Source organism: Scyliorhinus torazame, chromosome 4 (assembly GCF_047496885.1).
Source record: "Scyliorhinus torazame isolate Kashiwa2021f chromosome 4, sScyTor2.1, whole genome shotgun sequence".
NCBI lineage: Eukaryota > Metazoa > Chordata > Chondrichthyes > Carcharhiniformes > Scyliorhinidae > Scyliorhinus > Scyliorhinus torazame.
The window spans coordinates 317,099,035-317,121,155 of NC_092710.1; the positions used below are offsets into that span (position 1 = coordinate 317,099,035).

The window sequence follows — 22,121 nt, forward strand, 5'->3', positions numbered from 1 at the left end:
CCTGTGTAAGGTGAAGCTATCTTACGAGAAGGAGAAAAGTATAAGGTTGAATTACAGATCGACTATTATCCAATTGAATGGCACAACAGGTTTAAGGGGCTGAATGGCCTACTCCTTTCCTAATGTTTCTGCCTTCCAGGCAGAGGGGATCTTTGCTCCGGGGCAGCATTTTACTGGGTCTTGGAAGTGAAGGAGATGCTTTAATCCACGGCATAATCCAGTCTCACACACATACAATCTTTACCTTTCCCTTTGGATAGCCAGCCACCTGTCTGCAAATGGAGACTAGAATCCACACTGTTGCTGCGAATGAGTTTGAATGCTGCTTCATTATTACGTATGGGCCCGCAGTACACAGTCATGGGCCCTCCATATTGGCCTGATTTGTGGTGAGAATATAACAGTGAAAGTTAGTCACCGCAAATGGTAAAAACAACATTTCATTCACATTTATTACTATAAAGTGACCAAGTTATGGCATAATCCTTCCGTTAGGTTCTTATTATTCATACGTGCATACATAGGGTATGCAACACAGAAACAGGCCATTTGGCCCAATCTGGCCATGCTGGTGTTTATCTCCACTCGAGCCTCTTCCCAACATCTCGATGTTCCATCTTGGCATAGTAGGTATTGTCACTAGACGAGTAATCCAGAGGTCAGAGTAGTGTTCTGGGGACCCGGGTTCAAATCCCACCATGGTGAAATTTGAACTCAATGAAAAAAATCTGGATTTCTTTGAAATGAAATTGTTTCAAAGAATAAACATTCATAGATTATCATAGAATTTACAGTGCAGATGGAGGCCATTCAGCCCATCGGGTCTGCACCGGCTCTTGGAAAGAGCACCCTACCCAATGTCCACACCTCCACCCTATCCCCATAACCCAGTAACCCCACCCAACACTAAGGGCAATTTTGGACACTAAGGGCAATTTATCATGGCCAATCCACCTAACCTGCACATCTTTGGACAGTGGGAGGAAACCAGAGCACTCGGAGGAAACCCATGCACACACGGGGAGAACGTGCAGACTCCGCACAGACAGTGACCCAAGCCGGAATCGAACCTGGAACCCTGGAGCTGTGAAGCAATTGTGCTAACCACTATGCTACCGTGCTGTAGCATTCCATGAAACTATTCTCAATTGTTATTAAAAAAACATCTGGGAAGGAAATGTGGCCTACATGTGACTCCAGATTCACAGCAACGTGGTTGATTCTTAAATGGCCTAGCAAGTCATTCAGTTCAGTCCAGGGCAATTAGGAATGGGTGATCAATGTTGGCGTCCAAGTGGAGAGGGAATACGTGGTGTCTGCTGGCACCATCAAGGTCTTCTGTGCCCGGTGGGCACCACCGGGGCTGGATTGTTTTATTGACCCCTTTAATCACATTTTGATTTGACGCTTTACGTTCCCGTGACCAATTGTTTTTGTTTGATGCAGTATTCCTTTAAGGGGCTGCACGTTTGATTTATCCCTTAGTTTGTTTAATTTAACCCCAAAATACTACCCTGCTTGCTTCAACCACTTCCTATGGGAGCGAGTTCCATATCCTCACTGCACTTTGGGTGAAGAGTTCCTTCTGAACTCCCTATTGGATTTCTTAGTGACTCTTATATTGACGGCCTTATAGTCAGAAGACAGGAGGGAGATAGAGAACCTAGTGGAGTGGTGCAGCGACAACAATCTCTCCCTCAATGCCAGCAAAACTAAAGAGCTGGTCATTGACTTCAGGAAGCAAAGTACTGTCAGGATCAATGGGGCCGAGGTGGAGATGGTTAACAGCTTCAAATTCTTAGGGGTGCACATCTCCAAAAATCTGTCCTGGTCCACCCACGTCGACGCCACCACTAAGAAAGCACAACAGCGCCTATACGTCCTCAGGAAACTAAGGAAATTCGGCATGTCCACATTGACTCTTACCAACTTTTACAGATGCACCATAGAAAGCATCTTATCTGGCTGCATCACAGCCTGGTATGGCAACTGCTCGGCCCAGGACCGCAAGAAACTTCAGAGAGTCGTGAACACAGCCCAGTCCATCACACGAACCTGCCTCCCATCCATTGACTCCATCTACACCTCCCGCTGCCTGGGGAAAGTGGGCAGCATAATTAAATACCCCTCCCACCCGGCTTACTTACTCTTCCAACTTCTTCCATCGGGCAGGAGATACAGAAGTCTGAGAACACGCACAAACAGACTCAAAAATAGCTTCTTCCCCACTGTCACCAGACTCCTAAACGACCCTCTTATGGACTGACCTGATCAACACTACACCCTATATGCTTCACCCGATGCCGGTGCTTACGTAGTTACATTGTATACCTTGTGTTGCCCTATTATGTATTTTCTTTTATTTCCTTTTCTTTTCATGTACTTAATGATCTGTTGAGCTGCTCGCAGAAAAATACTTTTCACTGTACCTCGGTACACGTGACAATAAACAAATCCAATCCAATCCAATCCCCACAAGAGGAAACATTCTCTCTGTACCCATTCTATCTAGCCCTTTCATCATTTTTAAAACCTCTATCAGTTCACCCCTCAGCCTTCTTTTTTTCTACAGAGAAAGATCCAGCCTGTGAATTATTCCCTGATATGTACACCCACACATTCCTGGTATCATCCTTGTAAATCTCCTCTTCAATGTTCCTTTTATAATATGGTGACTGGAACGGCAACACAGTGAGATCTAACCAAGGTTTGATATAGGCTGAGCAAAACCCCCCTGCTTTTCAGTTCTGTCTTTCCCATGTTCTGCTGCAGTCCATGATGGGTATTGGGTAAGGAGCTCGAAGTGAACAACGGCAATATACACCCTAGCTGTGTGACTCGGAGAGGAAATTGAAGGTGATAGTGTTCCCATAACATTACAAAGAAGGATGGACCCATAGTCACACAGCACTTTTAAGGAACATAGGATAACACAAGGCACTTTGCAGACAGCTTAGTACTTTAGAATGGAAGTCAGCTCCCAAAACCAGAGGGGGTGATTTTCTACCCACTTTTTTGGTGAGCGGTAAGCCAGTGGGGGAGGAGCTCCCAAAGGGAGTCCCCAAAATGATTTCCCACTGACATTGCCCCTGCCCCCGCCCCCCCCCCCTCACCCCCCACCCCCCTCGCCCCTGCCAAAGGTGTAATGGGATTCCCGCCACAAAAGGCCAGGAACCCCATTACCATATATTTAAATATCATTATTTATGGGCACTCCTGCTGTATTACCCCCCACCCCCCCCCCGCCCCATGTAAGGAACACAAGTCCAGCCAAACATTTGTTTCCCTTTTATTTACAAGCCTTGGACAAGTTTATGAATCTATTCTTTAATTCATTTTTTTCTTCTTCTAGTTCCCTGCACTTCAGTGTTGGATTTCCATTTTCCAATCGCCCTTCTGTCTATTCCTTTTGTGTCTGCACCAGAACTTGGTCATGGTCCTTCACTTTGGCCAGGACTGCCTGCAGTCCAGTCTTAACTTGGTTCAGTTCTGTAATTGGCTTCATTACCCACTCACAGCTTGGCAAGCTCTACAGCCTTTCCTTTTAATGCCTCTTCCTTGACATTCAACTCCTTTTTCAGCTCTCCAGTCCGTTTCTTATCACTTTCGTCGTCCTCCTGGAATACAGAACGTTGCACAATCTTCCCTGCCGACAGGTTCTTCAATTTGTTCAGGGTGACGTTAAAGTCATTTTGCTTCTCTTTGTAATCTCTCAGAGGAATAACCTTTGCCCTAAGGGATTCTTGCAGTGTGTGAAGGTTTTTCAATGGGTTGTTTCTTGTCAAATCTTGCTTCCATTCTGCTGTTTTGGACAGTCTTCATTTCTTCATGTTGCTGAATGGTCACACATTCCTTTTGCATTCGATCTTGAAGGACAATTAACTGTTCCTTAAACTGTTTATCCTCTCATTGCCCTCTCTCTGAGGTTATGTGTTGACCTTGGAAGATTTTCCTCTCTCTGGTGTCTCTTGTTGCCCTCAGCAAAGTTGCCCTCCCGCTGGGGCCCCTGGTTGCCATTGGCGGAATTGGCTTTTCTCTCTCTGGGATCTCTTGTTGACCTCTACGTTTTATTGGGAGTTTGCTAAACCAGTCATTTTCAAACTCAGGGTTGCAACCAGCGGGTGGGTCGCGGGCAGGTGTCGGGAGGATCGCGGGCTATCGGTCAGGGCATTCCTGATCACAGGATGCAGTGCCCAATGGCTGCGACTGGCTTTTAGAATGCCGGCTGTCCTGCGTATACCCTCCCAGCAGTGCGCAGACCCGGAGCCCAGCGAGGCAGACCGCCTCCTCCAGATGTTAGCGCATTGACCCAGGAGCAGAGTTTTTTTTAAATCGATGAAGTCTGCTCTCCAAAAGCAGCGACAGAGAGCAGTCATATGCCCCATACACTGATGTCACGTGCACTGGGTGCGAGATAGATTCCGCCATTTTGTAGCTGCCAGCAGTGCTGGTGTGGGCTCCAGGGCCTTTGGTGAACAACCTGCAAAGAAGAAGCTGAGAACAAGAAGAAAGCAGCATAAAGATGATTACTTGAGATATGGATTTATTAATTGTGCCACTGCAAATCAGGATGCAAAGCGCATGTGTGTTACATGCAGGGAAGTACTGGCAAATTAAAGATTAAAACCCTCAAAACTTCAAAGGCATTTGAAGACTAAGCATGGCGAGTTTGAGGACAAACCTCTTGATTGTTTTCAAGCGAGAACTTAAATTGTCAGTTAAAGTTCTTAGCAGAAATGTAACATTGGATAACAAAGCATCGTGAGGACCAAACAGGCTCACCTGTCACATTAAAGGTGAAAGTCGTGCGTTGCAAAAGTCAACTGGCGTGAGTCCCGAAGGGTGGCCAATTGGTAAAAATGGGCCTCGGGGGAAAAAATGTTTGAAAAACACTGTGCGAGAGCACTCTTGTGTCTGGTGTAGTCGCTTCCTCAACACAAATGTGTTTGACCTTTCTAAATTTCTGTCCATGACACTGATTTATTTCAACATTTTATGTTCTCTACAGAGTTCTTCATAAACATTCAACTTTTTTTAAAACTTCAGCCTTTTTTTAAACTGCAGATCTCTTTCAGCTATCCTCTATAGGCTGGGTCCACCACCTCTTCTATAGTGTAAGTACAGCCTTTGCTCACTACATTGCGGATTGTGCCTCTTAGGGCCTTGCGTCTTTTTCTGTTGCTCAGCTGCCTTGGGTTCTGAGCAGTTTTCTAGCTCTCCATCAGAGGGGTCATGGCAGGACAGTTGGCAGGATTTACCAACTGTCCTGGCTTGAGACAATTCACACCTCTTTAACCTGCTGCATCTGGACCTGTAAAGACTTAATTACCTGCAAAGAATCGCATTCAAAGTATCGTCTTGCATTTTTGACTTTGTCTATATATATGTTTCTGGAACCTACCTCTTCATTCACCTGAGGAAGGAGCTACGCTCCGAAAGCTAGTGATTCGAAACAAACCTGTTGGACTTTAACCTGGTGTTGCAAGACTTCTTACTGTGCTCACCCCAGTCCAACGCCGGCATCTCCACATCAGAGTTTTTAACTATTCACAGATCCAGGGTGTGGTCATGTATGGTGTTGCTCCATGGAAGTAGGCTGCTTATTAACAGAGTTCTGTTCTTCTAGACTGTTCCCTCCCAGTGTCTATTACCATATGACTGTGTATCATAACATGGGTGGTGCTATTCTCCAGTCCCATGTCAACCTTTGCTCTGCCGGGCACTTTTGTATTACAATACATGCAGCAACATCCAACAGTTTTTGACTTAGGTGTTCCTCTCAATCTATATCATGATTCAATGAGGTGTCGCCAAGCTCTTGTTCAAGGAATCTACAATGTACTTTTATATCATTTTGGCTCATCTTAACAATGCATCCTAGTTCTCCAGTAACTCTCATTTTAGCCTCTCAACACTGGTTGTGAACCAGTACCGACTCATATGCTATAATACCCAGGTCTCTCTACCCTCCTCTATCAGACTTCAGTTCAGAGCACAGCTTGGGATACACATGCTATGGTGTTAGCCCAACCCTCGTGCATTTATCTACACTAAAGATCACTGTCAATGCAAATTCATTCCCTCATTAATCTTTTCCTCAACAATGTTCTAAGACCTGCATAAACCTTGATTCCGATCATCGGAGAGAGTGAAGAGTGAGTCACAGTGTCATGCAACAAGGATCATCGAATCTTAGAATCCCTACAATGCAGAAGGAGGCCATTCAGCCCATCGAGTCTGCACCGACCCTCTGAAAGAGCACCCTATCTAGGTCCACTCCCCTGTCCTATCCCTGTAACCTCACCTAACCTTTTGGACACGAAAGGGCAATTTATCATGGCCAATCCATGTAACCTGCACATCTTTGGGCTGTGGGAGGAAACCGTAGCAGCCGGAGGAAACCCACGCAGACACAGGGAGAACGGGCAAACTCCACACCCAAGGCTGGGGATGAACCCAAGTCCCTGGTGCCGTGAAACAACAGTGCTAACCACAGCATCAGCGTGGCACCCTGCAGAATGCTTTTTTTCCTGTAGTGCCCACCTGGTCCCCCAAACCAACCACAACTCCAACTCATCCCCCGCCAACCCTCCCTCCCCCTTACCAAACCTCTAACCCTCAGGGAGTTCTTAGTCCCAGAATTGGGAATGTTGGAGATAGAATTGGTCAATCCTTCCCCATGGAGCATCAAATTCAGGGTGATCCTGCAAACCCAACCCCATCTCTGAGTGGCTGCTTCCAGCGGAGGCTTGGGAATGGATGGCTAATATTTTTTCTAGAATAGGGAATCTCTCCCCTCTTGGCATGTGGATGGTGAGGGATGTGGGAAAACAAGGAGCTGACAGAATCGAATCAAGCAGCCAGTCCGATGTTGTGGGCCTTGCTCCATGTGAAGCAGACTCCTGTACCCCTGCCACTCGATGACTCTCACCTTCTGTAAAGTCCCCGCTCATGTCCGGGGTCTGCTCGATGCCGCTTTTCTCAAAAGACTGCGGGCTGCTCGCCATCTGGCTGTGCCACTGGGCTGGGCCCGCGCTGTCCTCAATATTTCCAGAAGGCTAGGGGGAGCAACAAAAAAATGCTTTATACACAGCAAAATGATGACTAACGCAGACCATGCAATCTGCTGGGAGAGGCAAATAATTGGAGGACAATTAAAACGTATCTGGTGCGGCGGGTCAGTTGGAGGTGGAGGGAGCATACCGAGTGATGGCGCGAGGACCGAGAGCAGGAGAAATTCCCAGAGCCATAGTGGTGAGATTCCTCCGTTTTAAGGATAGAGAAATGGTCCTTAGATGGGCAAAGAAAACTCGGAGCAGTAAATGGGAGAACGCGGTGATCCGCGTTTATCTAGACTGGAGTGCGGAGGTGGCGAGAAGGAGGGCGAGCTTTAATCGGGCCAAGGCCAATGTTATCTTCATAAAAAGAAGATAACATTTGGAATGCTGCAACCGGCAAGACTGTGGGTCACATATCGAGGGAGGCACCACTACTTTGAGACGGCGGATGAAGCGTGGACTTTTATTGTGGAAGAAAAACTGGAATGAGCGGGTTATTCAAAAGAACGTTTGAACAAAGTGATGGGGCGAATGTGGGGGGCGAAGAGGGGGGTTAAAAAGGGGGGAAAGAGGAGTTTTATGTACTAATCCTGCGATGTGGTAACTTTTTTCTCTTCCACAGGTGGTGATGGGGGGAGGAGGGGAGGTGGAGGAGATGGGGCGTTGGCCATTGGGGGCGGGGCCAAGGGAGAAGCGCGGGCTTGGTTCCCGCGCTATGATAATCATGGCGGGAATAGAGAAGCAGGAAGGAGGGGGCGTCGCACGGTGCGAGCCGAGGTCACGGGGGGAAGCCGAGGTCAGCCAGAGTTTGCTGACTTCTGGGAGCAACATGGGGAGAGTAATTACGCTAGCGGGGGATCTAGCGGGGGGGTGGGAGGGGGGAATTACTGGGTTGCTGCTGCTGGGGAGAGGGGGGAGCTGGTATGGGAGGGGATGGGCGGGGGGGCACCGCCTGGGGGAGATACAGCTGCGTGGGAACCGGGTGAGGAGCTGGAAAAAGGGGATGGCTAATCGACAAGGTGGGGGGGTAGGAAGCCCCCCAACCCGGCTGATCACGTGGAACGTGAGAGGGCTGAACGGGCCGATAAAGAGGGCACGGGTACTCGCACACCTTAAGAAACTTAAGGCAGATGTGGTTATGTTACAGGAAACGCACCTGAAACTGATAGACCAGGTTAGGCTACGCAAAGGATGGGTGGGGCAGGTGTTCCATTCGGGGCTAGATGCGAAAAACAGGGGGGTGGCTATATTAGTGGGGAAGCGGGTAATGTTCGAGGCAAAGACTATAGTGGCGGATAACGGGGGCAGATACGTGATGGTGAGTGGCAAACTACAGGGGGAGACGGTGGTTTTGGTAAACGTATATGCCCCGAACTGGGATGATGCCAATTTTATGAGGCGGATGCTAGGACGCATTCCGGACCTAGAGATGGGAAAGCTGATAATGGGGGGAGATTTTAATACGGTGTTGGAACCAGGGCTGGATAGGTCGAAGTCCAGGACTGGAAGGAGGCCGGCAGCAGCCAAGGTACTTAAAGATTTTATGGAGCAGATGGGAGGTGTAGACCCGTGGAGATTTAGCAGACCTAGGAGTAAGGAGTTTTCGTTTTTCTCCTATGTCCATAAAGTCTACTCGTGAATAGACTTTTTTGTGCTGGGAAGGGCGTTGATCCCGAAGGTGAGGGGAACGGAGTATACGGCTATAGCCATTTCGGATCACGCTCCACACTGGGTGGACTTGGAGATAGGGGAGGAAACAGGAGGGCGCCCACCCTGGAGAATGGACATGGGACTAATGGCAGATGAGGGGGTGTGTCTAAGGGTGAGGGGGTGCATTGAAAAGTACTTGGAACTCAATGATAATGGGGAGGTCCAGGTGGGAGTGGTCTGGGAGGCGCTGAAGGCGGTGGCTAGAGGGGAGCTGATATCAATAAGGGCACATAAAGGGAAACAGGAGAGTAAGGAACGGGAGCGGTTGCTGCAAGAACTTTTGAGGGTGGACAGACAATATGCGGAAGCACCGGAGGAGGGACTGTACAGGGAAAGGCAAAGGCTACATGTAGAATTTGACTTGCTGACTACGGGCACTGCAGAGGCACAATGGAGGAAGGCACAGGGTGTACAGTACGAATATGGGGAGAAGGTGAGCAGGTTGCTGGCACACCAATTGAGGAAAAGGGGAGCAGCGAGGGAAATAGGGGGAGTGAGGGATGAGGAAGGAGAGATGGAGCAGGGAGCGGAGAGAGTGAATGGAGTGTTCAAGACATTTTATAAAAAATTATATGAAGCTCAACCCCCGGATGGGAGGGAGAGAATGATGGGCTTCTTGGATCGGCTGGAATTTCCCAAGGTGGAAGAGCAGGAAAGGGTGGGACTGGGAGCACAGATCGAGGTAGAAGAAGTGGTGAAAGGAATTAGGAGCATGCAGGCGGGAAAGGCCCCGGGACCGGATGGATTCCCAGTCGAATTCTATAGAAAATATGTGGACTTGCTCACCCCGGTATTGACGAGGACCTTTAATGAGGCAAAGGAAAGGGGACAACTGCCCCCGACTATGTCTGAAGCAACGGTATTGCTTCTCTTAAAGAAGGAAAAGGACCCGCTACAATGCTTCAGACATATTTCCCTCCTAAATGTAGATGCCAAGATCCTGGCCAAGGTAATGGCAATGAGAATAGAGGAATGTGTCCCGGGGGTGGTCCACGAGGACCAAACTGGGTTTGTGAAGGGGAGACAGCTGAACACGAATATACGGAGGCTGTTAGGGGTAATGATGATGGCCCCACCAGAGGGGGAAACGGAGATAGTAGTGGCGACGGATGCCGAGAAAGCATTTGATAGAGTGGAGTGGGATTATTTGTGGGAGGTGTTGAGGCGATTTGGTTTTGGAGAGGGGTATGTTAGATGGGTGCAGTTGTTGTATAGGGCACCGATGGCGAGCGTGGTCACGAATGGACGGGGATCTGCATATTTTCGGCTCCATAGAGGGACAAGGCAGGGATGCCCTCTGTCCCCATTATTGTTTGCACTGGCGATTGAGCCCATGGCGATAGCGTTGAGGGGTTCCAAGAAGTGGAGGGGAGTGCTTAGAGGAGGAGAAGAACACCGGGTATCTTTGTATGCGGACGATTTGCTACTATACGTGGCAGACCCGGCGGAGGGGATGCCAGAAATAATGCGGATACTTGGGGAGTTTGGGGATTTTTCAGGGTATAAATTGAACATGGGGAAAAGTGAGTTGTTTGTGGTGCATCCAGGGGAGCAGAGTAGAGAAATAGAGGACCTACCGTTGAGAAAGGTAACAAGGGACTTTCGTTACCTGGGGATCCAGATAGCCAAGAATTGGGGCACATTGCATAGGTTAAATTTAACGCGGTTGGTGGAACAAATGGAGGAGGATTTCAAGAGATGGGATATGGTATCCCTGTCACTGGCAGGGAGGGTGCAGGCGGTTAAGATGGTGGTACTCCCGAGATTCCTCTTTGTGTTTCAGTGCCTCCCGGTGGTGATCACGAAGGCTTTTTTTAAAAGGATTGAAAAGAGCATCATGGGTTTTGTGTGGGCCGGGAAGACCCCGAGAGTGAGGAAAGGATTCTTACAGCGTAGCAGGGATGGGGGGGGCTGGCACTACCGAGCCTAAGTGAGTATTATTGGGCCGCTAATATTTCAATGGTGAGTAAGTGGATGGGAGAGGAGGAGGGAGCGGCGTGGAAGAGATTAGAGAGGGCGTCCTGTAGGGGGACTAGCCTACAGGCTATGGTGACAGCCCCATTGCCGTTCTCACCGAGGAACTACACCACAAGCCCGGTGGTGGTGGCTACACTGAAGATTTGGGGACAGTGGAGACGGCATAGGGGAAAGACTGGAGCCTTGGGGGGGTCCCCGATAAGAAACAACCATAGGTTTGCCCCGGGGGGAATGGATGGGGGATATGGAATGTGGCAAAGAGCAGGAATAACGCAACTGAAAGATCTGTTTGTGGATGGGAAGTTCGCGAGTCTGGGAGCGCTGACCGAGAAATATGGGTTGCCCCAAGGGAATGCATTCAGGTATATGCAACTGAGGGCTTTTGCGAGGCAACAGGTGAGGGAATTCCCGCAGCTCCCGACACAAGAGGTGCAGGACAGAGTGATCTCAAAGACATGGGTGGGGGATGGTAAGGTGTCAGATATATATAGGGAAATGAGGGACGAGGGGGAGACTATGGTAGATGAACTAAAAGGGAAATGGAAAGAAGAGCTGGGGGAACCAGAAGGACTCTCAGGGTTGTTAATATATACTGTATAATATGTATAGGTCGTTGCGACAGATAATTATATATTGGACTGTTAAATTATATTTTTGGAGAGTGTTACTTGTGATAAGGCAGTTGCCAATTAGGGTTAGTTTTCATTTTTGTTATTTATTATTTATTCATTTTTTGTTTATAAAATAAGTCATTGTTATTTGTGTTGTTATAATATTGTGTAAAGGATGCACAATGTACTGTGTTGGTTGACCAAAAATTTTCAATAAAATATTTATTAAAAAAAACGTATCTGGTGGTGGGGAACCAGAATATTCCTTTCTGATACTTTAAAATAATTAAAACTCGCTGGAGACCACATTGGGCCTACTTGTCACATTTCAGGATTCTTGCCTCTGGCAGGAATCTGTCCTGAAACTGGTCCAGCTCTCCCTGAGAAGCACGGTGAGTTCCCATATTCTTTCACCTCATCATTTAGTGGTGCCCGTCCCCCATTGCTAGATTACAGTTTCACAGGTTCCTCATGGCCAGTCCACTTGATGAGAGTGAGCAGGCTAACCTCACCGTAGTGAGTAGCATGGCCCAGTCCTATCCTGTTCTCAGCCTTCACCATCCACCTGCACTGAGATGCTTTAGAGATAGTGAGCAGGAAAAGAGCAAAGGTTCCCTTGCAGGAGAAGGGGGTGGGGAGGTCACTGGATAGTGATCAGGAGTGGGACTCTTTGCTTATTGTCTCCTCCTCAGCCAATGGTAGCATGCTGTCGAGGCTCACCTCTGAGCCAGAAGATCAGGGGTTCAATCCCACTCAGGAGGATGGAGAACAATCCAGCCTCAGGCTAGGGTTGTCTTCTTGGAGAAGAGGAGGTTGAGTGGAGACCGAATTGAAGTGTATAAATTCTGGGCACAGATTCTGGACAAGAGGTCAGAGTTTTGTGGGGGATTTAAGTGGAATTTCTGTCACCCAGGGGCTGGTGAGATTCTGGAACTCACTGTCTGAAAGGGCGGTATAGAGTTCTTGAATATGCACGTTAAGTTCCATAAACTACAAGGCTAATGACTAAGAGCCAGAAGAAGAACTGTGTTCAATGATTATTTGTTCGCTGGTCCAAGCCCAATGGGCTGAATGGCCTCCTTCCATGTTATAAATTTTTGTGATTCGATGCTGAGAGCGATGTTAATCCAAGAACCTGTTTACACTCAAATAAAATAGAATATCTGATCATTATCACATTGCACATTGACGGTCTTAGTTTCGGAAGGTACCATGGTCGGCAGGCTTGGAGGGCCGAAGGGTCTGTTTGCTGTGCTGTATTGTTCTTTGTTCTTTGCAACGTGTGGGAGCTAACTGTACGCAAATTGGTTCCCGTGTTCCCTACATTACAGCAGTGTGAGAAATGAACATTTTTGTGTTGTTTTTACGTGTATTAACTCTGGTTCACAATTAAGATGTCAACAATGAAGCATGATGGGAAAATTAACATGTCAAGTTCTGAGTAAGTTGTAGTGAGCGAATTGTTGTAACTATGTACCAGGATGACCTTCGGGGAAGAACGGGATGTACAATAACAGAAATTGCTAAGCAAGAGGGAAGCTAGCAGGTGCAAGCAGGGGGCCTCATTCTTATCTTTAATTGACGGTCCAAGGATATACCAGGAGCGGACAGGAATCACTATGCAAGGGGGAGGCCAAATAAGGGATCACTGATAAGGGAACTGCCCTTTCTATAGTTTGTGGCATGTGTTTCTCACGGATTGTTTCTCACGGATTGTATTTTCATGGATTGTATATAACAAAGTGATGCTGTGTGAATTCTTTGTGTCTGCTATCGCTTACTGGCGGCACCCGCTCTTGCAAGATCGATAATAAATACTTCTTCAGAATTTGACTAAGCGTAAATTATTAACAGGTGAGCGGTGTTTCTCACAGCAGTGACCACACTTCAAAGATACCTCATTGTCTTTTGGGACTTCCTCCTGTGCTTGAGGAATATTTTAAGAGTTTAAGAGTAAATCCTGTAATGGCCACATATAGCCAACAGAGGGAGTGTTGTGGAAATGCTGTGATTGGGTTAGTTTCAAGGCTGTGACACAAGGTCAGAAAATAATGAGAATAAAACACCTTCTGTTAAAGACAGGCAAAAAAAAAGCAAAATACTACAGGTGCTGGAATCAGAAACTGGAACAGACACGTGCTGTGAGAACTCAGCAGGGGAACCAAGATCTATCAGGAGAGTTAACATTTTCAAATCCACAGACTCTTTGTCAGAACTGAAAGGAGGGAAAATGTAGAAACTGCAACAAAAGGTAGCAACTTTAAGAATGTCAGAGAACCTGGTGTGGGAGGGGGAGGGGGTGTTGCACTAACACAATACATGGATGGAATATTTTTAAAAAGAAAGAAGGTGGAGAAAGGTCACAATCTACAGTTACCGAACTCGACATTGAGTCCCGAGGGTTGTAATGTGCCCAGCTGGAAGATTCCAGCTTGCGTTGGGCTACACTGGAGTATTGCAGCAGGCCAAGATAGGGTCTCACACTCACGTAATAGAAATGTCCACGGCTCTGAAAGTGATAGTTCCACATTTACACAGTGCCTTTTGCAGGTCTCCACCATCTAATTAATTACTTATAGAATCATAGAATCATAAAATTTACAGTGCAGAAGGAGGCCATTCGGCCCATCAAGTCTGCACTGGCCCTTGGAAAGAGCACCTTACTTAAGTCCACACCTATCCCCGTAATCCAGTGACCCCATTTAACCTATTTGGACACTAAGGACAATTTATCGTGGCCAATCCCCTAACCTACACATCTTTGGACTGTGGGAGGAAACCGGAGCACCCGGAGGAAACCCACGCAGACACGGGGAGAACGTGCAGACTCCGCACAGACAGTGACCCAAGCCGGGACTCGAACCTGAAACCCTGGAGCTGTGAAGCAACAATGTTAACTACTGTGCTGCCCCACTTTGAAGTGTAGTCATTGTAATAATATATAAACGTGCAGCCACTCCTTTATGCACTGCAAGATCCTAGACACTCTATCTTAGTGACATTAAATGAGGGTGAAATATTGGCCAGGACATTAGGCAGGACTCCCCTGCTCTTCTTCAAAGTGTGATGGGACATTTTGCAACCGCCCAAGAGGGCAGGCAGAATCTCTAGACCCCCGACGCTCCTCTGACAGTGCAGCACTTCCTCAACACTGCATGGAGTACCAACCTCGACTAGGAGCTTGAAACCATGATGAGGGAGGCGAACCTGAGAACGTCTGACTCTGGCAAGACTACCACTGAGTCACAGCAGTTAGCTGAATAGTGAAAGGAGTTTCCTATTGGTGGGTGAATCAGTAACGCTGAGGCACAGGTTGATCAGTCATGATCATAATGAATGGTGGAACAAGCTCGAAGGGCCGAATGGCCTCCTCCTGCTTCTATGTCTATGTTTAGCAATGGATCAGAAATGGAGAGGTTAGAAGTTGTTGGTCTGGGTGAAGGACTGTTGGCATTTCCAGCTGCCACTGTACCCTGATCTTGTCCCAAGTCACGGAGACAGGCTCATGAAGTAAACAGCAAAGGGGGCCCAAAGAGTTCATCACAAAGACATTTATTCAGTGTGGTAAATGTTTTGCAGTAACCATTCACCATGTATGTCACTGTATCACGCTGCTGCCCATGTGGGCTCCACCTATGGTCCATTGTAAGGTATTACCTGTAAGGTATTATGTTGGTGCCCTTGTGGGCTCCGCCCCTGGCTCCACCCCTTGAGGGGTGGGATAAAGAGCAGTAGCCCTGTAGGCGGCTCTCACTAGCAGACCAGTCGCAGGCAGGCACTGTTCTAGTTAATTAAAGCCACAGTTTACTTCTACTCCTGGCTTCGTGTGAATTGATGGTTGCATCATTCAGCATAACAACAATTTTACACAGGACCCAGTTACACATCTCAGAGTCCTCACTCCTTTCTGTCAATGTACAGCAGCTGACCTGTTATACTAGTGCTGGTTAACTCACAGCCTAATCAGCACGAGGGAACAATCATTTCCAGCTGGATGAGTCCCATGCAGGGTTATAACAGCTGACTTCCGCAGGTTAGGCAGCTAGGCCCCACCTGTAGAAACTGAATGGAGCTGCTCGAGGTCAGCGCAGCAACTGCCTCTCCAAAGATTAGGCCAAGGTCCAGGAATGGTCAAAGATAAAAACTATTTATTTCCCCCAATGTTTCTGAGGGAACAAAGGCCCAATAGTTGCATAGAAGGTAGGAGCAGGAGGAGACCTTTCGGCCCTTCGAGCCTGCTCCGCCATTTATCACGATCATGGCTGTTCATCCAACTCAATAGCCTAATCCTGCTTTCCCCCCATAGCCTTTGATCCCATTCTCCCCAAGTGCTATATCCAGCTGCCTCTTGAATATATTCAATGTTTTAGCATCAACTACTTCCTGTAGTAATGAATTCCACAGGCTCACCATTCTATGTGTGAAGAAATGTCTCCTTATCTCTGTCCGAAATGGTTTACCCTGAATCCTCAGGCTGTGACCCCCTGGTTCTGGACACGCCCACCATTGGGAACATCTCCCCTGCATCTACCCTGTCTAGTCCTGTTAGAATTTTATAAATCTCTCTGAGATCCCCCCTCATTCTTCTGAACTCCAGCGAGAACAATCCCAAACTAGTAAATCTCTCCTCATATGACAGTCCCGCCATCCCTGGAATCAGTCTGGTCATCAATCCCCTCGAAAAAATGAGACCCTTTATTTCGAGGTAGATTTGGGACTCAGATCTGCTCAAGCTTCAGTCCTACTGGGTCTGCCGCAGAGCATAGACGGCCAGAATAGCCGCCATCCTGTATCCCTTCCAACGTGGCGGCAGAGGAGTCTCAGGAACCTGGGTCTCCACTGATGAAAAATATGAAAGTTCACGTGGGAAAACAACAAGACAATGGGGTGGGAGTAGGTGGCTTTGATGTGGAGCTGGCAGCAAGGCAGGCACTTTGAGCCAAAATGACCCTAAAGTGTTCCATGATTTATTGTTGCTTCCTGTAATTCGCTGCCCACTGTTGCTGCTCCTTGAGATCAGCTAAATCATTCGGGTGTAGCTTATGAGAAAGCAATGTTCTGCTGCGGTGCAAAGTTCTCCCCTTCCAACATGTTATCTTACAGTCGTTTCAAGGTCCATAAACACAGCCTGGTCTAGACGGTTGCCAGCTGTTGCCAAAGGGTAGAAATGGGTGGAAACGTGGGCACTGTCACATGTGCTGATGTGGTTTCAGGAGCTCTGAAAGGGCCACCAGTCACCAGCTTAGCTGCACCCACTTTTGACCACAAATAAAATAATGAATAACTGTGCAGAGCTGCACAAAAATAGATTTGGCAGCTCACTGATTTCCAAGGATTGAGTCACCAGAGCACATTCACTTTAAACTGTGAACAGTGTCTGGTAACTGTTACTGAAACAGAAAAATACCCATGTAATAACTTCCTGCTGCTATGTATATGAGCTGGTGTGTACAGTGTACGCACATGGCTATATGTGTCTGTATTTGGGCAAGTGTACATGCATGTATCATCCGTGTTTGTGATTAGATGAAAATCGCTTATTGTCACAAGTAGGCTTCAATGAAGTTACTGTGAAAAGCCCCTAGTCGCCACATTCCGGCACCTGTTCGGGGAGGCTGGTACGGGAATCGAACCGTGCTGCTGGCCTGCCTTGGTCTGCTTTAAAAGCTAGTGATTTAGCCCAGTGTGCTAAACCAGCCACATAATATACATTTATGTATATGCATGGCTGTGTATATGTCCGATTGTGTGAGTTGTTGTATGTGCGTGCTGCTTTGTGCATTCAAGGGTGTGTACTTAGGCTGGTGTATATTTGTGTAAGAATGTGACCGGTGCATGTGTGTAAACATGTGTATTCAAATATGTTTTTAATATATTTTTTGGGAATAGAGGGCTACGGACCCCGGAAGTGTAGAAGATTTTAGTTTAGAAGGACAGCATGGTCAGGCCCCCCCCCCCCAACACACACACACACACACACACACACTCCCCAGCAGTTGACGGTAACTGGCTCTTCAAAATGCAAAATAAACAAATCCCAATCCTCCGTCCCATAGGGAAATGCATTCCGGGCATCCCGGGACAGAGAATCCAGCCCTGTGTGCTTTCAAGAAGCAGTTAGATATAGCACTTGGGGCGAAGGAGGTCAAAGGTGACGGACGGCAGGGCAGTGGGGGATAAGGCGAGATAAGACTATTGAGTTCAATGATCAGCCATGATCATAATGAATGGCACAGCAGGCTCGAAGGGCCGAATGGCCTCCTCCTGCTCCTATTATCTATGTTCCTATGTCCTTGCTGCCGTCTCACATCCGTTGACTCTGTCTTCACCTCCTGCTGCCTTGGGTAGAGTCATAGATGTTTGCAGCATGGAAACGGGCCCTTCGGCCCAGCTTGTCCATGCCGCCCAGTTTCTATCACTAAGCCAGTCCCACTTGCCCGCATATGGCCCCTATCCCTCTATACCCACCCTGCCCATGTAACTGTCTAACTGCTTTTTAAAGGAAAAAATTGTACCCACCTCTACCACTGCCTCTGGCAGCTCATTCCAGATGCTCACCACCCTCTGTGTGAGCGGGTAGCATAATCAAAGACCCCTCCCACCTGGCTTATTCTCTCTCCCAACCCCTTCCATCGGGCAGGAGATACAAAAATCTGAGAACATGCACTAACAGATTCAAAAACAGCTTCTTCCCCGCGGTTACCAGACTCCTGAATGACCCTCTTATGGACTGAACTGACCTCTCCATGCATCTTCTCTACTGAGTAGTACTACATTCCGTATGCTTCACCCGATGCCTGTGTCTATGTATTTACATTGTGTATTTAGCGTATGTCTTATGTTCTCAGGTATGGAACAATCTGTCTGGACTGTACGCAGAACAATACTTTTCACCGTACCTCGGTATGCGTGACAATAAATCTAAATTGCTGACAGGTTAGGGTGAGTGGGTAACTTTCCCCTTCAATTTAACAGTCCCCCGTCCTTTGCTGCTGGATAACGTGGGTTAATGATGCAATGAGGATATTGAAGGGTGTTGTGGGGAAATCTTAAAACCAGGTTTTGAAAATATTGTAATTGTGGGAAAGTCAAATAAAGAATTAGCTGGGTTGTAGATGAAATACAAGCTTGTATTGTTCTGAGTCAAGGTCAGATTATACATTTGCAGTTTTGCAGTGAAAGTGAAATGTTACACCAGCCTTCCAGGCTGCGAATGTGCAGAGACAATAAGTTAGATACCAGCGTGTGAGTGATGGTATGGAGCACCACTCAGAAGTCACAATTCAAAACTCGTGAGCCAATGAGGGGCAGATGGGGGGCGGTACCAGAGAGTGCAGGTAAAAAAGCTCTTGGTGCACACGGTGTCCTCTCTCTTCTTTGTTCTCTTTCCTTTGTTCTCTTCCTTATGCCCTGCTGGGCTTTTGTTTCTTTTGTCTCTATTTGAGAGTGTACAAGGTTTTTGCAATAAACTCAATCTCAAACTACCACCGGATCCCGTCTCTTATCAGAAAATAGGAGATCCTAGGTGTCTACTGGCTCAAATGCTGACAGGGTACATCCTGTTCACTGCATATTTGGTGAAGTTTCAGGACAGAGTCTGTTTGCTTTGGATTATATTTTGGCCTTGGAGACCTGGGGCGAGCACCGGTCAGTGCTGGTCTCCACAAATGGGGATCAGACGGAACGGCACCTGTGGTCTCCCAGGGGATTGGAGGCCCCCAGGTGCATACCCTCTGGGCAGGGTGGTACTCAGGGATGCTGGCAGTGCCATAAGGGTGCCATATGGGTGGGCAATATGGGTGGGGACCCGTTTACAGTGAGTTAGGGTTTGATGGTCACGCAGGGGCTCGTGAGATCGGGCGGCAATTAAAAATGACGTCCTGATCTCTCCCTGCACTGAGGAGTTTCGGCGATCGGGGTTCCTCAGTGCAGGAAACGGCATTCCCCACTGAGGCCCCACATCTTTCTTTAGGGCAGCACGGTAGCACAAGTGGATAGCACTGTGGCTTCACAGCGCCAGGGTCCCAGGTTCGATTCCCCGTTGGGTCACTGTCTGTGCGGAGTCTGCACGTTCTCCCCGTGCCTGTGTGGGTTTCCTCCAGGTGCTCCGGTTTCCTCCCACAGTCCAAAGACGTGCAGGTTAGGTGGATTGGCCATTCTAAATTGGCCTTAGTGTCCAAAAAGGTTAGGAGGGGTTATTGGGTTACGGGGATAGGGTGGAAGTGAGGGCTTAAGTGGGTCTGTGTAGACTCGATGGGCCGAATGGCCTCCTTCTGCACTGTATGTTCTATATTATGGTTCTCCCTGGAAATGGTGTTTTTACACCAGTTTATGTCACATCCTTGGCTTTCACTTTCTCTCAGGGGAGGGGATCTATTGCCGCAGTGACTAAGCTTCAAAAGTACTTCATAGGGTGCGATTCTTAGCTTCCCCGGCTACCTGTACCTCGGCGGCATGTCGTTCACTGGCACCGGGATTCGGTCTTCTCGCCGCCTGTCAATGGGATTTCCCATTGTAGCCGCTCCAGGCCGCTGGGAAACGCACGAATGGGCGTGTGCAGTCGGCGGGAAAAGTGAATCCCAACGGCCAGAGAATTCCAGCCATTGGTCGGAAAACATATTGGGACGTCCTTGGGTGATGAAAGACACTATTGGGTAGATCTTCCAGTCCTGCCTATCATGGGCATTGTCGCAAGTGGGACGGACAATTTAAAGGTCCACTGACCTCAGGTGGGAATATTCAGTTTTGGGGAGGGGGTGAGCAGAACATTCCATCCTACATCACACAGAGGGTCGGTAATGCAATCGACATGGTTTCATGGGCTTCCAAAGGCAATGATTAAACGCCACAGTATAGGTTTGTCAGCAAAGTTGAAGCCAACAGAACAAACGGGACAGTTGCAGCTCGATTACAAAGTTGGCTGAGTGACGGGAAACAGCAGGGAGTGGTGCACTGTTGTTTTTCACACTGTAGGGGTTATATCACCGGGTTCCCCAGGGTTCAGTATTAGGGCCGCTGCTTTTCTTTGAATGATATTAATGATCTAAACTTGGGTGTGCAGTGCACAATTTCAAAGTTTGCAGGTGACAAAAAACCTGAAAGCATTGTGAACTGTGAGAGGACAGTGATAGATTTCAAGGTACAGAGGCTGGTAAATGGGAGGACGCGTGGAAACTGAATTCTATGCAGAGAAGTATGAAATTATACATTCTGGTAGTAAGAACTTGAGGTGTTTTGCAGAGATGCTGATGTCAAATATTCAATTTCATCTTCTGGACTCAGTGGAACTTTTGAAAAATGTTTTATCTTTTATCCAACGAAAAATGTGCATCCTTGGAGGGGTTCCAGAGGAGATTCACAATAATGATTCAGGGAATGAAAGGCTTGTTGTATGAAGAGTGGTTGAGGATTCTGTGTCTGTACTCGAAGGAGTTCAGAAGGTTATGGGGGGATATTATTGAAACTTACAGAATACTGATTGGCCTGGATAGAGTGGATGTGGAGAAGATGTTTCCACTTGTCGGAGAGACTAGAACCCGAGGGCACAGCCTCGGACTGAAGGGACGATCCTTTAAAACTGAGATGAGGAGGAATTTCTTCAGCCAGAAGGTGGTGAATCTGTGGAACTGTTTGCCGCAGAAGGCTGTGAAGACCATGTCACTGAGTGTCTTTAAGACAGAAATAGACAGGTTCTTGATTAATAAGGGGATCGGGGTTATAGGGAGAAGGCAGGAGAATGGGGATGAGAAAATATCAGCCATGATTGAATGGCGGAGCAGACTTGATGGGCTGAATGGCCTAATTCTGTTCCTATATCTTATGATCTTATGGTCTTATATAACAAAGACACTGATTTAAGATGGCTATCAGAGATCACCTGACATATATACAACTGCAAGTTTCCTACATGGATTATAGCTAAGACTCCCCCAAGGCCTGTCAACCATCTACAAGGTACAAGTCAGGAGTGTAATGAATACTCCCCACTTGCCTGGATGAGTGCAGCTCCAACAACACTCAAGAAGCTCGACACCATCCAGGACAAAGCAGCCCGCTTGATTGCTCCCCCTTCCACAAACATTCAAACCCTCCACCACTGACGAACACTGGCAGCCGGGTGTACCATCTACAAGATGCACTGCAGTAACTCACCAAGGTTCCTTAGACAGCACCTTCCAAACCCACGACCACTACCATCTCGAAGGACAAGAGCAGCAGATACCTGGGAACCCCACCACCTGGAGGTTCCCCTCCAAGTCACCCACCATCATGACTTGGAAATATATCGCCGTTCCTTCCCTGTCACTGGAGCAAAATCCTGGAACTCCCTCCCTAACAGCACTGTGGGTGTACCTACACCACATGGACTGCAGCGGCTCAAGAAGGCAGCTCACCACCACCTTTTAAAGACAATTCAGGATGGGTAATAAATGTAGCCAGTAACACCCACATCCCATGAAGGAATTTTTTTTTTTTAAACACGCAACTGGTTCTGATAAACGGCCATCATTTTGCAACATTAAATGTTTCTCTCTTCACAGGTGTTGCCAGACCTGCTGAGTATTTTCAGTGTTTTCCGTTTTTAATCCAGGTTCTATGGTCATCACTGATTTGTATAGAAAAAGGGACTTACGGCCTGAAATGGATACCCTGCACATACAACTCTTTCAAAATGACTGCACCCCCATTTATTCATATAATCGCACCAGTAGGTTGTCTTGTGGTGGGGTAGATAGCACCCCTGCCTCTGAACCATAAGCTCCAC

At 47.7% G+C, this 22,121-nt stretch overlaps 1 protein-coding gene across 5 annotated transcripts in view; it reads right to left on the bottom strand.

Moving 5' to 3' along the window:
- LOC140411094 (TOG array regulator of axonemal microtubules protein 2-like) overlaps positions 1–22,121 on the bottom strand; it is a 205,094-nt gene that overhangs the window by 103,807 nt on the left and 79,166 nt on the right. For all 5 annotated transcript variants that reach the window (XM_072500123.1, XM_072500120.1, XM_072500122.1 and 2 more), the window contains 2 exons: positions 6,932–7,058; positions 245–379 (listed from right to left, as the gene is read on the bottom strand). In XM_072500123.1, coding sequence (XP_072356224.1) covers positions 245–379; positions 6,932–7,058 — 262 coding nt within the window. The remainder of the gene's footprint in view (positions 1–244; positions 380–6,931; positions 7,059–22,121) is intronic.